General features: G+C 45.3%; 1 protein-coding gene across 2 annotated transcripts in view; it reads right to left on the bottom strand.

The window, feature by feature from the left end:
• Nucleotides 1-21,813, bottom strand: part of GABRQ (gamma-aminobutyric acid type A receptor subunit theta) — a 77,529-nt gene that overhangs the window by 43,143 nt on the left and 12,573 nt on the right. For both annotated transcript variants that reach the window (XM_054839325.1, XM_054839324.1), the window contains exon 3: nucleotides 6,458-6,525. In XM_054839325.1, the coding sequence (XP_054695300.1) occupies nucleotides 6,458-6,525 (68 nt within the window). The remainder of the gene's footprint in view (nucleotides 1-6,457; nucleotides 6,526-21,813) is intronic.

Here is a 21,813-nt window from a genome sequence, read left to right as displayed (position 1 = left end):
TGCAGCACAACATCATTAGTTCAGCACCAAAGCTGCTGCTTAGTTTTACCATATTTTGGCAGTCTTTAATATTCACCAGCCTTAAATACCAAGATGTAATGTATACACACATACTTAGTTTAGATACCAGTGTCACAGGGCTGGAGGCTGCAGGGAAACATTTACAGCACTGGAGTGTCATGTCATACTTGTATCTCATAGCATATAACTCCAGAAACCTCTGACTGTAGGATTTAAATGCTTTAACCTTTGGTTTTTTAAACCTTTGGATACCCAGGGATATAGAATAGACTGAGTGGGAAATATCTGTAGGTCATTTCTCCATTGAAAAGAGATGGCAACAAAATGCAACACTTTCAGTTAAGAATAAAAAAAATGCTGATATATTTGAAGAGAATATATGGTAGTATAAGGTACAGTATAGTAGTAGAAACCTCAACTTAAAAATCTTGTTTTTTAAAGCTCAAGACATCTATATCAATGGAAAATCCTCTTCAGGGGCATATTGCAGCAAAGTTGTTTCTGTCCATTATTGCCGGCATACAGAGGGTCTGCTGACAGTCCACAAAGGCTACTGCCAAAGCTGCCACAGCCCCAAAGAAACCAGGGTTTTGCATACACAATTTGACTGGCAGAACAGTTTGAGAATGGATTGGACATCATGCATCCAGAGCAGCAATCCCGCATGGATATACATTTTCCTACCTTCCCCTTTGCTGAAAGAGCCCAAAGGTCAAGAGCTCTGACCAGAACGTACAGCCTAAGAGGCTGATGTGTTGTGTACCAAAGAAAGCCTCTTGTATAGAGCCTAGCCATCCACACTGCTTTCTTTCATCAGCTATGCCCAGCATACAGCAGTCAAGCACATATATTACAGTGCATGGGTTACACTGAGATTGAGATTCAACTAGTCAATGCATATTCATGTTCTGGTGTAAACAGAGCTGCAAAGCCTGATCAGGACAGATTCCTCTACAAAGGCTATTTCAAACATGCCTAATAGACGGAAAATTTGACATAGTGAGAAGAGTGATGCCTCACTAATGATGTCATAACAGGTTGTAGGAAGAACTGTCCTGGTCAAGAACAACCTCACACACAACCTGATCCACTTTCTTTCGGGTTAAAAGCCAATTTATAACCCTTGCAGCTTATCGCTGTCTTGGGACATGCTTTACATCTCTCTTGAACAGGAAAAATGTCTTTGCCAAACAAGACAGAGTGTTTTTCAAGCAAGCTTGGGGAAGTTGGGAAATAACAGACATAGTGCTTCCTTCCATAACCCCCAAGAGATCCAGTGTAGTATGCCAGCAGTGTGACAATAGGTGATACAGGAGTAGGGAGCAGGAGGCAATGAATCAAAGCATCAAGGTCAGCTTTGCCAAGCATCCTGCACCAAACTCTAACCTACCTGCACTGCAGCCTGTCCCCCAGCAAAAGGTATTGCCAATCCCACAGGCATCGTTCCTTTAACACAATAGTCCTGCAAACATTTCTATTTGGAAGCCTTGTTTCTTACACCAGCCCTCTACAACAATCCTCTTGTAACTTTTCAACTCGTCACTAGGTTTATAAAACTTTAAAGCTAGTGCTATAACAAACTGAAACAATGTTATTGCAGATGTAGGAGAGCATCTTGGGATGAATAAATTATAGGAGCCACAAAGAAATCACAACTATAACGGCTGGATGCTCCAAGCTGTCTACGGTGTGCAGATACACAGGAGGAAGCAGGTTTAGAACTGCACAGATCACAGGGCAGGAAAATTGAAGCGTTATGAAGGGTAACCATTCCTTATTTCGAATGCATACAAAACTTCTTGTTTTCCGCATTGAAATAGGTCATTAATGCTTGAAGGGAGTCTGAATTGTCTGGTACTAGAAAAATATGTCTGCAAAGATTACCTAGAGAGAGAAGGCTACAGTTGGAAATATTAGCCTCTAGTCCCACCTTGCAGCAAGTACAATATACCCTGAACATGCTAGTCCTCAGCTGTCTGTTGAAAGGACATGCAAGAGTGGGAGAAGACTTCCAGCTCCTTCTGAAGCCATCAGTACTGGATACCATCAGAACTGGATCCATCAGAGCAGATTGGTTGAACCACACCATTAAGCTGATAGTGACTTTGGGCAGCATTCAGGCCATGTACCACAAGGACAGAAACCTGCATGCTGCTTCAGCTGCAGAGTGACTTGAGCTCCATGCTGCCAGTGCTGTTCATTCGCCGGGGTCAGAAGTATTGCTAGACTGCTCAGCAACTTGGGCACCATACTAAGAGGTCTGAAAATAGCACTGTCCAAGTATTACTATACACCAACACACATCTATATATACCTGCATGTTGTTCCATGTTTACTGCAATTCAACCACCTGTAGCAAAATGGCATTTACCAGATAACTTATCTAGCCCATTTCCTTTAATGAGAACTAGGAGATACCATCCTTCCACTCTTTGCAGATCGTCTGAGCTACTGAACATCATTACGAAGACATTTCTCCTTTCAGCCTGCCTTTAAACACCCAACTTGCAAATTTGTATAGGATATGAACAGACTCCAGCTAGGCCTTTCATCTTCATGGATCAGGACTTCCCAGAGGGTCTGCCAGTCAAATGTGCCCTCCCCAGTACCTATTTGGCCTGGCCTCTGGCAACCTTTCTCAGGCATTTCAATTGATGTCACTGATCTTCGCTCAGAAAATAATCCTTCTAATCACTGACAAGAACAGAGGCTGCAGCTCAGCGTTGCTTAGCAGGGCTAAGAGGAGTACACAGTAATAAAGCATTACTCTAGCAAGCGAGCTTGAAAATATGGTTGCCCACACACAGGCAGCAGCTGCAATGACCAATAAGGTGCCTTTTTTTTTTTTTTTTAAATAAGGACTGTAGTTTTGGTCCCTCATCATTGAGAGATCATTACAAAGCCAGGACTGTACCTATGAACGTCCTGCATCCTGGCATGAGTCCATCTTCTGAGCTGTACCATGGCACAGCATCTGGGCATGGCCCTCAAGGAGGTGGAGATGCATTGACTTTGTATATCAAGGCATCAGGAAACACATAGCATGTACAGGCAGCTGCAAAGCATTCTGTATATCAGTGCCTGGGAACTTCCACCATAAAGACGTAGCTGTGTTGCCTTTGCAGAGAGCCCTGTATCCTCCAGGATTGAAAATGTCACCACATCGTCATTTTAGGAATACAGTTCCCACAGGACTGAAGGCAAGGAGTGGTCCTTAGATCATGGGTGGAGCTGTATTCCTCCACAGCACTGCATCCAGCAGGACTCCCGTTGAAAACACCTTTTTGAATCACTCAATGGCTAGTCACTGATAGCACTTGTTCCCTGCCATCACATAGGCAGCAGACACCAAGAGACCCAGGGAAAGGCATGGGAGACCTAGGGGCTCTCCTCAGCCTCCCCAGCACCAGGGCCATTGTTCCTGAAAGTATGTCTGAGGATTAATTAATTATCCTACAAGGGGTAGTAAGTAATAACACTCCTTGTGGAACAATAGAAGCTATTTGGTTGCCATGACAACACAGCTTCAGTTGTGTGCCTTTAATTTATTCATGGTACAGTCGCTTTCCCAATCACACATGATGCCAAAAAACGCCCTATTTTTCTTGCCAGTGTCCATGTCCAGAGCAGGGGTAGCATACAACCCTTTCCCTGGGGCATCTGTCACACAGAAGAATGATGCACATAAAATCCCTTCAGCCTGGAAACTTACATCACATGACAACTCTTCTGCTCCCTAAATTTTTGCTCTTTAAGATGATTCTGATTTTTTAACCCCTTTTTTAAGCTGCCTCACTATGGTGCTTATAGATCTTGATCTTGAGTAGGTTCGCTCATATCGCCACCTTGTCCCCCATTCTGCCCCCACCCCAACATATTTAGGAAGGATGCGCAGGAGATTATGCTTGTCAAGTCAAACAGAGAGCCAGGAGGGATAATCAAAAGGCCAGAAGGTACATGCCTTCACAGTATCAACAGGAGCATGGCATGGACAGTGCCTGGTGCCCAGACTGGTTACAGCCATGCCACAACCATCAAAACACTCAATGTTCATCAATAGTGCTGTCCAAATTCTGCAAGATCCAGAGCAGCATGTGGATGAAGGTCCATGCCAGGAAACGTGCTCTCCAATGCACCCCACAGAGATATTGTGGTTGCTGTTTCTCCCCAGACCCAAGCATACAGGGGGGCTGTCCTGTGGCAGAGGAAAGAAGATGTTTACTGGAGGTGGGAGAGCATTGCATTCACGTGGCAAGGGTTGAAAAATGTTGCTTAGAGAATGGCTACTAGCCTAGGACACAGCATGCCTAGCCACAGCTACTCACAAAGCACTTGATCAGCCTTTATAGTCCATGGACAGACCTCTAGCAGGAGGTTAATCCTGAACCAGACTCTGCAGTGCTCAGCTGTCTTCTCAGGTACAGGTAAGATGTGAATCAAATCCTTCACTTGCTCCCAGTTACGTTTGTGCAAGCTAGGGTCTTAAGCTACAGGTCCAGACTCCAAATTGTTCATGCTGGCTCTAGCAAGGAAGGTGACAGCTGGTTCACCACATAGGAAAATTCAGGTCCAAGTTGAGACCGGGGGAGGAGATGACTCAAAGTTGAGCTCTGCCTAGACAGGCAAGATAGATGGAACTAGGTTAAGCCGTCTGGCTCTTCTAAGTTGAGCCTAACCTCAAGCACAGCTACCCAATGCAATGGGGCCATAGGTCTGTACCTGAACTTCCAACTCTATACACTGTCCAGTGTCACTGTTACTAGACTGAGGTGTAACATGCCATGCAGATAATTACGGTAATAGTGGAATGATAGCAGAGAGTCTGCAAAAGAAACTGTTCCATATGAGAACCTGAACATTCGTGGTTGGCCCTTCAACCTGGGTCGTATAAACATGTGCATTCAGGATTTTCAAGCAGTTTGGAAACCAAAATGACCAGTCAGATAGTCTTGCCTCCCATCCTCCCCACTATGCAACAGCAAAATAGCTGGTGAGCCAGAGAAACAGGGCAGAAGAGTCCAGAAACAGATAAATAGGACAGGAGCATTGGGAGAGCAAGGTTTTAATTGACTTGAATAGCAAGAGCTCTAAACTGGCCTAGGATTCTCCTGCATGGGTCAGGAGCCAAGGAACAGGATGGCTGCTGCCAGGAGGTCCCCACCAGTCTTCCACTCCCTTCAGCCTTTTGGAAAGGAGAGGAGTTTGGAGGAAAAAACTCTGGGTAGAATGGAGGAAGGCAAGGTTAGGCAATCATCAGTGTAATCCATGTCCTCTACTGGGTGCTAAGGGCTTCTGGGAGACAGATAGGATGTGTACCCAAACCATGACCACAAATGATTAACGAACCATTGCTATCTGAGCAGATATATTATTTCTTCTCAGTGGTATGAAAAGCCCCAGCCTATCAGCGCCACCCAAAACCAGATCTCCATTAGATGCCTCCCTTTCCACTACAGATCTCCAAAGAAATGTCAAATTACCATGAGCAAATATGAAAAGCCACTGACTGTTTTTCTTCTTGGCAGGCACAGGCTGACTGTAAAGCCACCACTGTCTTTGTGTCAACTCAAAAATACAATTTGCATCTACTCTTTTAAGGCATAAGCATTAATGGCTCAGAGAGGTGGCTGTGGAACCAACACAGAAGTATAAAGGATGAGAATCTACTCTGAATAAGATGCCACCAGCTCCAGAGATGCTAGCAGAGATCCTCCGTCCACACGTTCAGATAATACCAGAGATACTTCAGTGTGCTGGTATTGACACTCACTAACCCTACTAGAATTTCCCCCACATTAGGAAGTGAACTACAGTCCTTCAGCATGTCCAGCCACAAGTACCACCAGCAGGGGTAGGTGTGTATCACAGAGGTCCCACATGCCAGTCCTGCCTTGCAAGTGTTGTTTCAGTGAGTTCAGGATTGTTTCAGCCTAGGGCTGGGCTGAGGCTCTGGGGACAACTGACAGGCAGTCCCAGTGACACAGGCCACTCAGTGAGTGGAAGGAGGAAAGCTCAGAATGAAAACAGTATATCGAGAAACAAATTTGAAAAAAAACCTCCTCATTTCCTACGGCCCAGTTAAGCATTTGGTTTTCTTTTTCATCACACTACACATGGAGGGATCATCCTTGAATTCCTTATGCTCTAGTGAGGAAGAATCCTGTCTTAAGTCAGAGTTCTCATCACCCCTCAAAATTCTGTGTCCAAAGCAGAAGAAAAAAAATACCTCTTCATTACCAGACAAATGTCACTCTTCCTCCAACAACTTCCCAGCTGCAGGGAAGATCTGTAGTAGGAGGTGAAGGAAGCAGAGGTGTGATTACTTTGCTTTTCAGAAGTGCACCTCAGGTGGCTCCAAGAAGCCATTGTCACGGAAGCACATCTCAACAGTTTATTATGATTTTTTTTATTTTATTTTTTTTATTTCCAGACTTACCATGTTGACTTCAGAGATCTGGTCAATGCTGGAGATATGGATGCTCATTCCCACTGTGACAGGGTTACCTGAAACACAAATGGACTGTGTAAGGACCATATTCAAGCCCTCCTCCCTTATCTACTATTGAAGAATTGCCTAGAAATTCATGGGTATGATTTGAAGCAGCCTCACATTCCCCAAGTATCAAGGATTTCCACGTCACGTGCTTAAACGATTAGAGAAGAGTAGATTTCTCTAACTCCCAGCCTTACAGGCTCACCCCTATGAGTAGTGCAGCCTAAGCTTGATTCTTTAATTCCTGGAAGTTAATTACCCCCTAGTTATACAATTATCTCCGGTTATTCCAAATAATGCCTTCAGAGACCATCAATAGACTCCCAGTGGGCTTGCATAAGGTGTTACTGATTGACCATACAAAGAACATAGTAATCAAGCCCATGCAACACATGGGCAGGAAAGATACTCCAGCTCACTCCTCCATCACTCTGTCTGCATTGAGTGCTCAGTCTGAAAACCCCAAGTGAATTTCAATACCCAAGATACCACACAACTACAGGAACCAGATCTGTGAAGTGAGAAAGCAACATTTTCAGAGCAGAGCAGCACTTGGATTAGAGAACAGATTCCCCATTTTACTATGGGCATCAGGCCACATTCTCGTGCCTGCAGCCATGGAGCCATGGTAGCCATCTGTGCACAGGTTTGCTGGGAAATCCAGATATTCCCTTACCCAGTGAGCACTGACTGCAGCATGGTTGTGAAGAAACACCACGCAAGGGCAGTCACAGCCAGACTTATTGCCCTCACTTGCCAATGTGCAGCAAGAGCTGTATTACCCACAAACCTGTAGAGTCAGGGCAGACACCAGCCATTTCAGCCAATTCTTCCAGATGTGTGGGCATCCCAGCTAGATCTAGTCTCATACCCAGCTCTACCTAAGCCCCTCTGACTAGCAGCTCCTACAGCCAGGCAACAGGACAGCCCTTTCAAGTGGGATTTAAAACAATTTACAAAGAGGTACACATCCACTATCAAAACCAGTAAAACAAACTCCTGTAGCTAGAGATGGGGTTTGTGAGTGCTACCCCTCTCCTGCCATCCCCACAGCCAGAGCACAAACCCAACCCCACTGCAATCAAAGCCCCTCTTCTCACACGTGCAAAGTGGAAAATGATTCCTTGCAATACAGTACTAGAAAGGGAATGGCACGCAGTAATGCCACTCAAGGTATTAACTCTTCCATGGACTCATTAGTAGATCTAAGCACTGAAATATTTACAGATAATCATGAAATGGCTTCGAAAGTAATTAGGAGACTGGGGGAGAGGGGAGAACCGCACAACTGGAAATGAAGTGATTTTTTAATTATGTGTTACCAGAAGTAAGGAAGTAGTGTCATTAGGGCTGTCTTGTGATTGGGTATACTGTTAACCAAGACCCTCTGCTGCAAATTAAGCAGCATTATCCTTTAATGGAATATGAACAACACTGAAAACATCAGAATCAACAACTGTAATTAGGCCCTGCTATGCAAATCTCCTTAAAGAGGCAGTGCTCTTCTCCAGCACTCCTGGCTTGCTGTCAGGGGTGCCAGAGGCAGGGCTGCTCAGGAGACCTTGCAGAGCCTCTGAAAATCCCTAACCAGGCACGTTCCTAGCTACATCTTTGCTGTACTGCTACAATCATCTTTCACAAGGGAACCAGGTGGGAAAATAACCAAGAGTCACTCTGGGGAGAGATTCTCCTGCATCCTCCCTCGTGCCAGAGGCTGACAGTGGCACAGGAAAGCTTTTAAGAAAGTCTCTCTTTGGTAGTTTGTCTTTTTTTCTGAAATCAAGGCCTTGTGATAGAAACCATAGCAGGAGGAGGAAGTCACTGCTGCCCTGAGGATCTTACAGACTAATTGGTTACAGGAGGAAAGACGGGGCCATGCGCAGGGCTGCAGCAGAGCTGGGGAGAAGCCAGCTCCTGACTCCTGAGCCTTTCTGCCATGCAGTATTGTTTCCTCCAAGAGCTGCCCTACTGCCTGCTTTGCTTCCAGTCTGTCACCACAGGTACTTGTGTCACCGGTTATGTGTTCCCTCCTTCCTCAGTGCAAAAATTGGTTCTTCCCCCCTGCTGCACAGGAGACCCACTGAAACCAGCAGGCTGGGTGGTTATAGCAGGGGAGCACTGACAGTGGTGATATACAAATATTTGTCAAATACAGAGTCTATCCAATCTAATCTATCTGTCTAGACATTTGTGCTGTGCTCATCACCATGGTATCTGAGCGTCTGAGGTCATGCAGTGACTCAGTGTCAGAGCTGTGGATAAGATCCAGACCTCCTGACTTCCAGCTCCAAGACGAACACTGGAGTGGAGATCAGCCACACTGCTCCCCGTCAGTCTAGGCTCAGCTGCACCCAGCTCCCATGCGCAGTCAGCAATGCTCCTCTTGGCCACTCTGGGCACTGCCAAGACCTCTACACCCCATCTATCATGGCAAAAGGGAGGCTCCGCTGCCTACTTGCAACCCCTGGGGTGCATGCCCATCAATCTACAGGCAGAAGCGTGTGATTGTCACACAAACACTCTAAAGATGAAGGTGTGCAAAGTCCTGCATTTACTGGACCTACTTTTAGCTTGATCACAGGGAAGCCATTTCACCTTCTCCATCCCTGCTGGGAAAACTGGCTTACAGTCTCCTCAGGACAGGCATGCAAAAGCATATACAGCCAACAGAAAAAGCATGCCCTACCTCTTACTGCAGCCCAACAAAAAAACCAGACTGACTGGTGTCCAACATTCAGTAGTACACAAAATAAGCAAAGGGCATCAATTCTGCCAATGTTAACAGCTTCAGGCAAGAGGCATACAAAAGCAGGGTATTTAACATATGAGATAACATCATCTGTAAAGTTGTCCAAAAAGGCAGAACTCTGCATTTGGAGATCTGAGACAAGGCAAAAGAAGCAAACTTGATATTAAAGGTCTATGCTTTTATCGGTGCCTTGCCAATGTGTGCAAAAAACTAGACCTCCCCTTAAAGAAAAGGCTTATGCCTAGAAAAGATTTGTAGGCAAGATCACAAGTGAGGGAGTGTGAGAAATTCTGCCACTTTCACTAGTGAACAGCACCCTCACGCATCCCCATTTCTCACCACCATGGGTCAAATCACCAACATCTTGTCCTGAAAGTAGTTTGATGCCTGTGAAAAGTGTGCTTGGGAAGTTGGAAGCAGACAAAAGAGTTATAATAAAACCTGTCCTTTTTCTGCAAGCGATACTTGTCAAATATAAAAACAGTCAAAGTAGAGAACAAGTTGTGCTAATCTGCAATATTTTCCCAGTAACCAGTTCTTACTTTCACATTTTATTTTATACTGCTTAAGAGCCCCAGAACCTAGAGCCATGTTGCAACATAAGAAATTCCTATGGCATGACTGCAGAGGAAAGGCCATGTTTCCAAGCCCATGTCTGCCTGCACTACAGCCAGAGGTGATGGTAGCCTGGATCAGGACATCTCTTCCAGATCTCAGCCTAGTATCTCAGCTGCAGAGAGCAGTGAAGACAATAGCACAAAATTCATTGTAATAGGTCTCCAGACAGTGCGTGCTTACTTGTGCAACTGCCCTGTACTAACGTCCAAGCTGCTGTCTCTTCAATCCTGCCCAAGAAAGTTAGACTAAAGCAAGCTTGGGTTTCTCTGCCACCAGATCTCCAACTACAACACGGACACAGCTGAAAAGAGTCAAAAACAGTGGGCAGATAAACAGAGCTTACTTTATCATCCACTGAAGCCACACCATTTTTATGAACTACAGCCAATGCTTTAAGGAGTCTGGTTCATGCATTTCTGACCACATGAACTTGGCAAGGCTGGCAGATCCAAGGCTTGCAGTTGCTAAGGGACAGGCATCAGCCTCAAACCTACCCTTTAGCCTAAACTACAGGAACAAAGGCACTAACAGGGATCTTGAGGGGTTGCACAGCCCATATCTTTCATGAAGCAGACCAGAGTTTCTTTAAACCACTAGTGTCAGAAATTCCACAGCTCCCTTGGACAATATCTTCCTGCCTTCTCTGCAGTGTAAATGTAATTTTGTCCCATCATTTCCCCCCAATGACAGTGAAAGAATAAATCGATCATCCTTCCTTAACAGCTTTTATGTACTGAGAAACCATGACATCCCTCTCCCTCCTCCCTGAATACTGTCTTGCCTAGATTAAATGCACCTGATTTCTTCAACCTCTCCTCAGAGGTCATGTTTTCAAATGCTCTGACAATTAGTGCTGCTCTCCTCTGGCCTTTTGCCACTTTGTCTACATCTCTATTTTAAAGCATGGTATCTAGAAACCAGCCACTGAAGCAAATGTCACCAGCACAGAGAAAAGAAAAAGCAACCTCCCACAGCATTCTCATAAAACCACAGAAGCCTCTCCAAACCCACTGCACCCATCCTGGGAGCTGCTCGCTTTGTGTAGGAGGTTAGAGATGTTAAAGGGGCAGCCTAGCTCTTGCCATTAGAGTGCATCACGCATGCAGGAAAAGGGAGTACGGCACTGTCTCTTTTGGACAAGAGGAAAGATTATTCAAGACAGCTTGTGCATGAGCCCCAGTGTTCCCTGCATGCACCCTGCCTGTGGCATCACCAGTCTCTGAGATCCCTGCAGCAGCAGGAAAGCTGCTTTAAGGTCTTCTGCTGAGTAAACAAAGCCAACCAGAGAAAATTAAGAGGCTTCAGCCACTAAATCTACATATAGTACAGGTCTGTGCCTTACCCTGCAATGGTAAATACCCTCAGGAATAAGATTCTGTCCATGCAAAACACTACTCCTCATCCCCAGCGCTCCAGAAGCTGGAGGACAGCAGTGGCAGCAGAGCCCAGGAACAGCAAGTCCCAGACAAGTTTGCTCTGCTCAGGTTGGCAGAACTGTTTCTGCAAATGCAGGGTGATAGAGGCAGGCATGACGATGGCAAAGTTTGCTGATATACGTAGCTACAGAACTGCAGTGCCTTACTTGCATTTACAATGAACCCCACACCAAATAGGATCAGCAGTTGGGATATTCTCAGGCTTGCCAAAGGCATAACCAGCACACAGACTGTAATTTCACTCCCAGGACTACTTCCTTCAGTCTTATCCCCACTTGCCTGAACAAGGGAGCACTATTCACTATCTACTAGCTCTTTCTGCAGAAAATGTTTTGCCCAAGCCACTGCCTCTGCTTTGTTCACAGCACTGAATCTCAGGGCACCTTGGCTTTATGTTTACAGCTTAAAACCACAACCTACATCACTGCTAGATGCAGCAATGGGTTGGTTATACAAGGGCTCATATACATGGTTATTTAGGAGGCAAGAGCTCCCAGGTAATCAGAGGTGCAGAAGACGGCACATTCAGCATGAGGCTTGTCACTAGCTGAGGAGCTGCTGCCTGGATGCAACCGTATATGATCTCTTAAGAAATCCCACTCTGTCCCTCCCAAAACAGACACCCTTGAAAGACTTTCAGCTGATGGACTAATTAGTCCCAGGCCATAGTCTTTTAAACCCACCCAAAAGATAACTCAGAGGCCAGTCTACTGTCAGGACACACATATTCACTGTAGAGGAGTTGATACTTACACCCCAGGACAGGGAGAATGAAAGTGCTCTTGGGTTTTCACCACATAGGAGGATTGTAAGAGGAGTTCACAAATTGCTGTCTGCATAATATCCGTGCTCACAGATCTCAAGACTGAGGCTCTGCTACAGCAGTTAATAGGAGAATGTCTAAAAGATGCCATCCCAGCAGGCTACACAAGCCAAATCACAAAGAAGTTTCCCAACACTAATTTTCCTGTTCCTTTGGGGTTTTTTTAGCTTAGGTACAGCATCAAGCACAAACTCAGTAAGTGTTAACATTGCTTAAGGAGTGAGAAAAGTTGACCACGTATCATGAAAGCAGGAATGTTTTGGGAACCACTTTCATCCAGCATCTCTGATTTGCGGTGACATCTAGAGGCACTGAGTTCAGCAGGGTCTCTTAAGAACCTGCTTAAACTTTTCCAACAAAATCTAGGTTTAAATACCCATTAAATGCTCTCCAACCCTTTTTAACTTTTTTTTTTTTTTACTCTTATTTCCATGACCTATCCCCCACCCTCAGCTGATGCTGCATACTAAACTTGCCAGGCTCAGCATAATAGCCAGGAACATCAAACACATTCAGAGGCCGATAGGAAAGGTCTCCCCCTACACTTAGCAGGTCACTCCATGATATCCATTGGATTTAGAAGAGCAAAGCATACTGTGACATTATGCTTTTGGCCACTGTTATACATTACTAGAAAGAGAGATGGTCTCATGGCAAGTCAGCAAATATGACATTGCCTTCTTGTCTGTGGGGGAACAGGGAGTATGAGGGACTTGCTGCTGCTGAGGAATCTCCTCCACATGAAGCAAGCATGGTATTTTGGAGGTGAATGACAGGGTCCTGGTCTCCAGAAGATCTGGGGTGTCAATGCCTGCTACTTCCTCATGGATTCATTATTCTGCAGCAACAGGTGTATCTACCACCACTAATTCTCATGGAGATTGCAGCTTGTGTCCAAGTAGGTCTGAGAGAAAACAGTTGCTTCTGCCTGACAGGTTTCCTGCATTTTGCCATACTTTAGGGAGTGCTTGGCACTTTTTAAGCTGCTGAGCCTATGTGCAAAACAAGATTGTGCCTAACCTTGCTAGGCTTTCCCTCCATCCACATCAGACCAGACACAGTGTCATCCTGGGCAAGGAGGCTAATGAGGATTTCCAGCCTGTACCACTCTGGTCTCCTGGCAGCCTGGCTTTTCACTTCATCCGGTCAGATGCCTGAGTTTGCACTTTTTATTTAAGAAGGGGCAATATTAGGGACTTCCCAAGAGAAATGAAACATTAGAGCAAGCTCTCACCAAGATGGTGATATCGAGGACAGTACATGTGTTTCATGGAACATCTAAGGGAGGGTACAACCATAGCATAGCTCATGAGCAGGCTTTTGGAATATTCAAACACTAAACAAATCAAGGGCATCACTAAGAGACAGGCTTTCCTCCAAGCAAGCAATGAGGCCAATTCTTCAGCAAGGAGCCAAGACACAACACTTGCAGAGCAGGCAGAACTGACCACTCAAGTACTGCTATCTTGTGATGCTCTTTGCAAATGTGCAGATTAACCTTGATAACGGCAGCCACATTTCCAGCATGTTGTCAAATGAAGCCGTCCCTGTAGATCTGAATAGATACAGAGCATTTTCTCAAGCAAGCAGTGCCTGCTTGTGAGCCAGTGCTGAGGGATCCTTTTGGAGGAACAATGCTTTCCCAATGCAGATGTAGCACTCATTCTGTGACTATTCTAGGGAAAGCAGAGAGCTAAGGAGCACAATCTGTGAGGCACAGTGGATTACCTAATCTATCTCATGGGTATTTTTAATGGATTAGTAGGTATTAGAGTGGGATATTGCAAATATCCCATGGAAATTTTGAAGTGAGAGAGAACAATCAACTGGCTGCAAAAACAGTGTAAAGGTTGTCCCAGAGGTATTGGAGGATTACAGAGGAAGCTAAATCAAGGTTGATTTTAAAAGATGTTGGTAGACAGCTACCCAAGTTGAATAAAAAGAAGATCTCAAATGTACAGGCTTAAAAATTGAACAAGAGAGTAGACAGCAACCCTTACAGCATCTGTACTGCTGGTAGATTCAGTTCAGCAAAGCACCTGTATACACACACAGGGCTTTCAGCATTAAGAAAAATCACTGACTACTCAGAACTCCATCTGGTTTTTGGAGATGCCTAGGTCAATATTCAGGAGACAGATTTTTAAAGCAGTTTCATCCTCAGTGGTGAAGATAGTCTTCGAAAGTCTTCAGTATGCGTATCTCTTGTCTGGGTGATGCACACTTGGTAAGGTTACAGAAAAGTGAGGGAAAAATTATCTCCCAGGTTGTCAAACTGCATATTTGCTCTCATTTACAGACATACACAACTGCATCACCTTACCAGACCTGATCATTATCAGCCTGGCACCACCAGTGGGTCCCAAGCAATCAACTCTTTAAGAGCAACTTTACCAAGAGGACCAATTTCCAACTACCATCCGTCCCTTGCAGTAGGCAAGACCCAGCTCAAACAACAGCCAGTTTACTTTGCAAGGCTGCCACAGCCATCAATTTCTTTGTCGGAGCGGGGTGGTTGCAGAAGGCAGATCCAGATCTGACCATCAGGAGACAAAGACAATGCCCTGACCTCCTGGTGCACTGTGCTGATAGAGCAAGGATTGGTCATCTGCCCTCTCCTTCCAAGGACATTCCTCCTGGTGTCCTACAGGGTACCCACACAGATCCGCTCTGTGGCTTTGCAGTCTGCAGGGCACACATTGTGTTCTGGTTTTACATCCCTCTCTGCAGAGCCAGGCACTATGAGACATTGCATTTCCCTGCAGTTACACTGAGCTAACCCTGGGAAAAGCAGAGACACCGAGCATCCCAAGTACTCTCCACCAAGAGTAGTAGCAGGAGGGCAACAGGGCTTCCCAAGCAAGCATATATTGTAGACTGACAGCAGATCAACACAAGCCAGGCATTTTTTTCCCCAGCAGCAACGTGAAGCATCAGACCCACACTGATCAGCCACCCCCACATTTCTCCACCTGAGAAGACTTCCCTCCTACCTCTATCAGGATCCTGGCAGGCAAGCGCATCTCCCCTGTGGGCCCTACCAGTGCAGCCATGGGGCACAGTTCTGCCTGCCTGGAAAGCTGTGGGGGACTCAGCAGTAGACCAACCCTTTTGCTTTTACTCAGAGCTCATGGTTGCTCCATCTCCTCACAGCCAGCCTAGGCGCTTGTCTACACTCCCAGAGCCACTGCTCCCTCAGCTCAGGCAGGCTCAGAAGCCTTTGGCACTCTGCTGCTCCTCATTTCCTATCCCACCACCTATTGCCCTGCTTTTTGAGAAGGCACATCTTCAGAAAGGATTGCACACAAACACTAAGTAGTTTGAACCCTACAGGTAAATGTGCAAAAGGAAGTAGGGTATTTAATCATGCACCTACAGCTTTCCACCAGACCACACTTACCACAAGCCTCAATGCAGGCAACTGCCTGCTCCTGCCTCGTCTCCAGCTCACCAGGTTATTCTCAGAGCAGACCCCCTCCCAGGGCTCCCTCTCAGCCTGGAAAACATTCTTTACAACCCAAAATGTTGGATTCCTGCACAAGCTCCAGTACTACAAGGTCCACAAACACACATATATTTTTAAGCAGGATTAGGGCTGAATCCCTAGTGCAAGGACCACCAAAGCACCACTACACTCCTTGCAGCAGCCCAGGAGAGAGGAAGGCAGCTAACTACCTGGGAAACCAGAGCACTGTCCTCCTACCCACAGCCAAACAGCTCCCAGTACCAGGGGTGATGCTGTATGTAGGACATCCCATCCCAGAGCTTGCTGGATGATGGGGACTAACACAGGATCCAACCCCCCAGCTCCCTCCCTCCTTCCACCCCCCTCAGGTGGGGCAGCCAGGGTGGCACACAGGTGAGGCCATTTAGCAATTTTTCCTGCATTCCAGCTCGTAGCTGTGGAAATTTCTCCCAGGTTGCCCATCAGTCTCTCTCACTTCTCATCTGCCCATGCAGGGCACAAAAGGCCTGACCCATCTTTTCAGTGCTGGGTTTTTTTGACATGTTACCAATAAATGTCTGGTACATAGAGAAGCCTCTCTCTTATGTGCACTAGAAATATCATCCCCCAAACAGCTGCAGATCTGGCCTGTACTTGAGTATGTGACCTGTCTGGGAAAACACTCTCACACATTACCAAATCCTGAGCCATCTAATCCCCTTAGCTGAAAATGAGCCGAACCAAATTAATTTAAATGGGTTAACACAAGCTTCTCTGTTCATATCAAATCCATTACTCTCTCTTGGAAATATTTGTAACAACAACAAAATATCTGGACTTGTCATTTTTATCAAAGTGACAGCAAGAAGGTGTTTTCCTTTTTTGCCCCTTGTTTTCAATTTTTAATGAGTCAGTCACACCTGCTCATCACTGTTTATGGACTCTTGTCTTTAAGGGATACCATAGCATCTGACTTCTGGATTGAATGCAGTTGGACATGCACAGCATGTGGGGAAAAAAGAAGAGAAACACGTGGCCAGGTCAGGATATGCCAAACTTGCACAAATATTGAAATGGGGGATGGGACATTCAGGAGCATCAGGGGATAGCCCTGCTGTGGCCCCTTTGCCATACATCCATGAGATGATTTTTTGATGGTGCTGGACATGGTCCTTCATCCTCCAACAGCTCAAAGTCAATGACTGGGGTCTCCAAGGGAGAGAAGGTGACTCCAGTCTTGTTAGTTCTGTCAAGTCCTTTGTGGAGATACAGCCCTTTCTTGGTGCCCACCTTATCCTTCCGGATAGAGCCTGTTATTAGGTCTTTTGTTAATGCTGACTTCAGAAGCCTCCCACCACCACCTCCCCATACTGTGCACCTGGTTCTTTCCCTACCCTATGAAGGGCACATGGCCCTTTGGCTGAGCTCGGAGGTAGAGCTTTGGGGTCGCATGGTTCCCAAGGCTTATGCTCAGTAACAGTCAGGACAATTTACAGTGCAAGTATAGAAAAAAAGGAGTGAGTCAGGCCTGAAAATAGCATGACATTCACATTAAAATAATGAGTCTAAGTTAGAAATCATGAGAAGCAAAGCACACACACAAACAAGCCTCCCCCTTTCCAAATGTTATACATGGGATTATATGTTTTCATCTCCCAGCTTCTCAGTCTCTTGCATGTGCCTTGTTCAGGTTATTCTGCTTTTTCTCCACAGTCTCAAGACAGAGAAAATCTTAGAAAAATTCAGTGATGACTCAGAATTGCAAGAGTTTTGTAGGAAGAAGAATTCAAGTTTGTAAGTTGGTCACTTTTGAAAGATTGACCCCTGTGCTGGTGTTTCCATCATTTCAGTAATGATCAATTTGCAAAAGTGTCCTGGAAATTCAGCACGACAAATATTGCCATGTTGCCTTTTACCCCAGCACCTCTTATTGAGAGATAGAACTAACTAGAACTAACTGCCATTTGTTCACCAAAATAATTGTTTTCACTCAGGATGCATGGATGAGCGAATCTTGCAGAGCTTTTACATCTCCAGCAATTCATCAACATAATAATCACACATTATTAACTTGAGTACTCATCAATTTTTTTTCTCTAGCTTCAAATACTAGCACGGAGCTAGTGTGCAATAGGGAAGAAAAACATGTAGAGGAACTTCTGATGAATGTTCTATTTTTGCTATGAAAGGAGGATAAGAAGAAAAATTCAGCTCATAGCTTACCCTCTCCCTCACTTTCAAAAATTTCCTACCAGGCTGAGACCCTTCCCCAGAGGCCAGCAGACTGGGCTTTCCTGCAGACCTTCTCCCCATCTGAAGGAGGTTTCCTTCTCCAGGTGACAATGTCCCACCAGTAAGCCCCAACTCATAACCTCCTCTCCTGGTGTGACAGCCTCTGATGTTACATCCAGAGCTTTGCCGCCTGCAATAGGGAGCCCCCTTCTTTATGCATTACCTGTTGAACTGCCTGGAGCAGCCCCTGAACCCAGCCTTTCCCATGGCACAAGTCTCCCCCAACCTGGAGGAGTCATCTGCAGTGGTCTCGCTAATGCAATGTTCTTAAAAGAAAGAAGCCTGCAGCTGGATTGTCCCACTGTGGCCAATACATAAGAGAAGAGCAACAACACCAAGAAGCTGCCTAGTAGCTGAGGAGATGTGTTTGGAAAGATATCTTGATCAGAAAACCCATCCTGGTTCTTTCGCACTGCTGCCATTACGACCTGTGGAAGAGGAAGGGGCAGTTTGGTGTTCTCACATCTCAGCTGACTGACGAGCCTTGGTCCCAAATGCAAGCACGGGATGGTAAACTGTCATAGGAACCAAGTAAGACGTACTGCTTCTGGGTCACTGCTCTTGGTAGGGGTTGATCTGTGTAGTAAATAAAAGCCTACCACAGCTTTTAGTGGCTGAAATAACCCTGCAAACTCAGAGAGCAGAATCTCACTCTAGGACAGGGAAGTCTCTGGTATCCCTTCTTGCTGACAGGCCATGGTGAGATTCATTACAGAAGCACAAGAAGAGTGAAGGTTGGAACTAGTGCAATAGCCAGGGCACCCTTCCCACTTTTTCTACTATATGACATGATCATACACAGTGAATATATTGTCTGCCACATATAATTTTTTGAAATATTCAGCCAATGATCAAATTTTCAAAATTTGAGTTTTTCTGAAAAGGACAGTGAGGAATGCCGTCCATCTCCATCCAGAAGGGGAACTATTTGTGAAGAAAATTAATGTCCATTGCATGTGAGAGCCTTTCCTATGGCTATACCATTTCTCTGCAGCAAGAAGTGGGCCCACCTGCATGTTCCTTTTGGGGATTTCACAGGCTACCGCAGTCGAAGGAAAGGTCACGGTTTGGTGGCCAAGCAGTGAACCAGAGCACTGAAGGTGCTCATGAATAAGGAGTGATAGCAGGAAGCAGAACTTCCCAGAGCTATTCCTTACACTGCCACAGGTTTTCTGTGTCATCCCCAACAAGCTGCCCCTCTTGGTGTCCCCTAGATGTAAAATTGACCTAGCGGTGGCCTGTCATCCACAGGTAGTGGGGAGGATTTGTTAGTCAATGTTTGTACTGCACAGGAGCCTCGCTGCTATCTGTCACATAGAGCCTGTAATACTACCTGAGAACAAATTATATTCATGCATAATCAAAATCACATCCAGCTCAGCCCTGATTCGAGAATTCTTTTTGGCTGGTGATGATGTCCAGAGCAGAGAGAGCACAGCTTGATTTCCAGAGCCCAGGCTGAGCTGGCAGAGCTGGCAGGTAGAAATATCTTGTTTTGACTGGTAAACTGAGCAAATTTGACATGGAAACCACTGAGGGAGAATAAATATGGAACAACAAGATGTAATTTTTATAGATCTCTTTTCCAACTATAACTGTACTCAGAGCCATCCCAGACTCGAAATAAGAGGTCCTGAGCTCTGGGGAGGGAAATTCAAGCCATGGTAGGTTTGACTGAATCTCACCCCTGTCACAAACACAGACATCTCTAAGTTCACAATTACTTAACAGCACTATTCCTGCAGGACTGCAAAGAGCAGGAGAAAAAGGAAGGGGCCCCCTCTCCCCTTCAGAGAGATCAGAGAAGAAAAAGAGTTTTTAGGTCTGACACAGAACCAAGGATAAATGCCAAAACCAGAAGAATAGCCTATAGGAACTGCATGAACAGTGTTCCCGAAACCAGCCTGAAATTCATACTCAGAGCAAACAGTGGCGCTCTTACAGCCTGGGAGGAAGGGCTGAGTGAGAAGAGCCCTGTTTCTTTCCATTTAATGGGAACAGGATCAATCACTGGATCTCCGGAATACCTGTTTATCTGACTGATATGTTCATGCTATAGGGCTCCACTGTCCAACATTTCTCTTTCTCACATATGTGATGTGAATTCCTTTAATGGTCTTTATACCATCATTAAGCACATCATTTGTCTTGTCCATGTTTCTTGTAATGTTTTAACAAGTGCATGACATTTCACATGAAATATCAAGATATAAATAGACACTTAACAAACCCCACCAAGGGCTATCCACAAGAAAGGATCTTACAGACTTCCGCACCAAATGCTGTCACTACCGTTGAAGAACCATTTTACATCAGTTCACCCTGACACTTTAGTAGCCTCCAACTTTTTTTCTTTAAGCCAGACATAGGTGAGAAAAGTGACATGCACAGACAGTCTGTCTTTCATGTAGCAGTAAAACTACAGCATATTCCTCGGCTTTTGTATTTTGTGCTATGTGGGTTTAAAATGTTTTTCTGCCTAACTGGGATATTTGGAGTCTTAGGAAATGAACAATGCAGAGATGGAAAGCTGCTCTGATGAACAGCTCTAGGGCTGTGGGAATATATTTTGAGTAATCAAAGGAACTTGTACTAATGGGTTTTACACTCCTTTTACATTTTGCTTTCAGTGACAGTCCCTTGAAGGCAAGTTTACTGGCAGGAATAATCCCAGAAATGGTAAGTGTTATGTAGATGTTAGTCAAGGAGGAAGATGGGTCCAGGTGAGGTGGCAAACATCCTCCAGACTGGCTATAAACAACAATCTGCTTTTAATCAGTTAATTAATTAGGAAGTGTTGGAATTATTCTACTAATCAATAACTTGAATGCATTGTATTTGGTCATAAAAAAATCAAACTAAAAAAAGAGGCAAAATTCATAAATGCTTTCTTAAAATGATGATTACATCTTTCTTTTTGAGAGATATCTCAGAGACGTTTGCTAGCCACAGTGCACGATCCCTCGCTAGCCACGGTGCACTACCGTGGACTAGCTCCAGCAGCGCTGGAAAGCAGATGTGTCAGGTGCTGAGCAGAGCTGCAGGGAAAGACTGCACCAACCAAGGGCGAAAAGGAAAGAGGAGGGCAACTGGATGCAGTTATCCAGCATGGACTTTGGCACAAATATAAGAATCAACATCTCCTCCAGTTCCTGTGAAAGTGTACTGGCTTAATAGGTGACAGCAAGACTTCATGTCCTCCGCCGTATACCGAATCCAGAAAACAATGCTTGGTACCCAATAACAGCTCTAGGGCAGGCACACAGATTGCTCAGAAACCCAAGTTTCTGGGCTGAGACACTGGGGAACCCATCTTCATTGCTCTCTTTATCATACCACCCAAAACTCCCTCCACCACTCTCTGTCAGAGCTTCCTGTATCTGAAGGAGGATAATAAGGGTCTTGTAAGGGCATAGATGAACGCACAAACATGTTCGCACGCAGCAAGAAGTTCGCAGGCTCTGTCACATGGGATGAAGGGACTGGTCTAATATTCTAAAATATTATTGCATTCAAAAAAAAATGCGTGAGAAAACAAAATGGATGAAAGTTAGGTGGAAGGATGCCCACTGCTGAATAGATGTTACAAAGCCAGTTCTTAATTAAACAGTCCACGGAGTCTTTTTCCTTGTTCGATAGAGGATGGATTTGCTATGATGATGATGCAGGATTATATACCGGAGGATAGTGCTGACAGTGGGATCCCTGCCTGATTTGCTGAAGAAGCTGATAGCCATGCAGTGAGTGAGGGCCTCCAGGAAAGAAAAGAAGATGTTTGTGTAGCTGAGTCCTGTTCTCCAGGACTGGATGTGTCACGGGGGTTCCTACATGCTCCTTCCTACACAAGTCACCTAAACCTCATGGGTTTTCATGAGCTCTGCATGTCTCTCTCCTGGGGCACTGGGGCTGAGCACTCACAGCTGTGGCTGAAACCAA

This window comes from Grus americana, chromosome 12 (assembly GCF_028858705.1).
Source record: "Grus americana isolate bGruAme1 chromosome 12, bGruAme1.mat, whole genome shotgun sequence".
NCBI classification, from domain to species: Eukaryota; Metazoa; Chordata; class Aves; order Gruiformes; family Gruidae; genus Grus; species Grus americana.
Note: the sequence above shows the minus strand (reverse complement) of the source record. Positions and strands in the feature narration are given on the sequence as shown.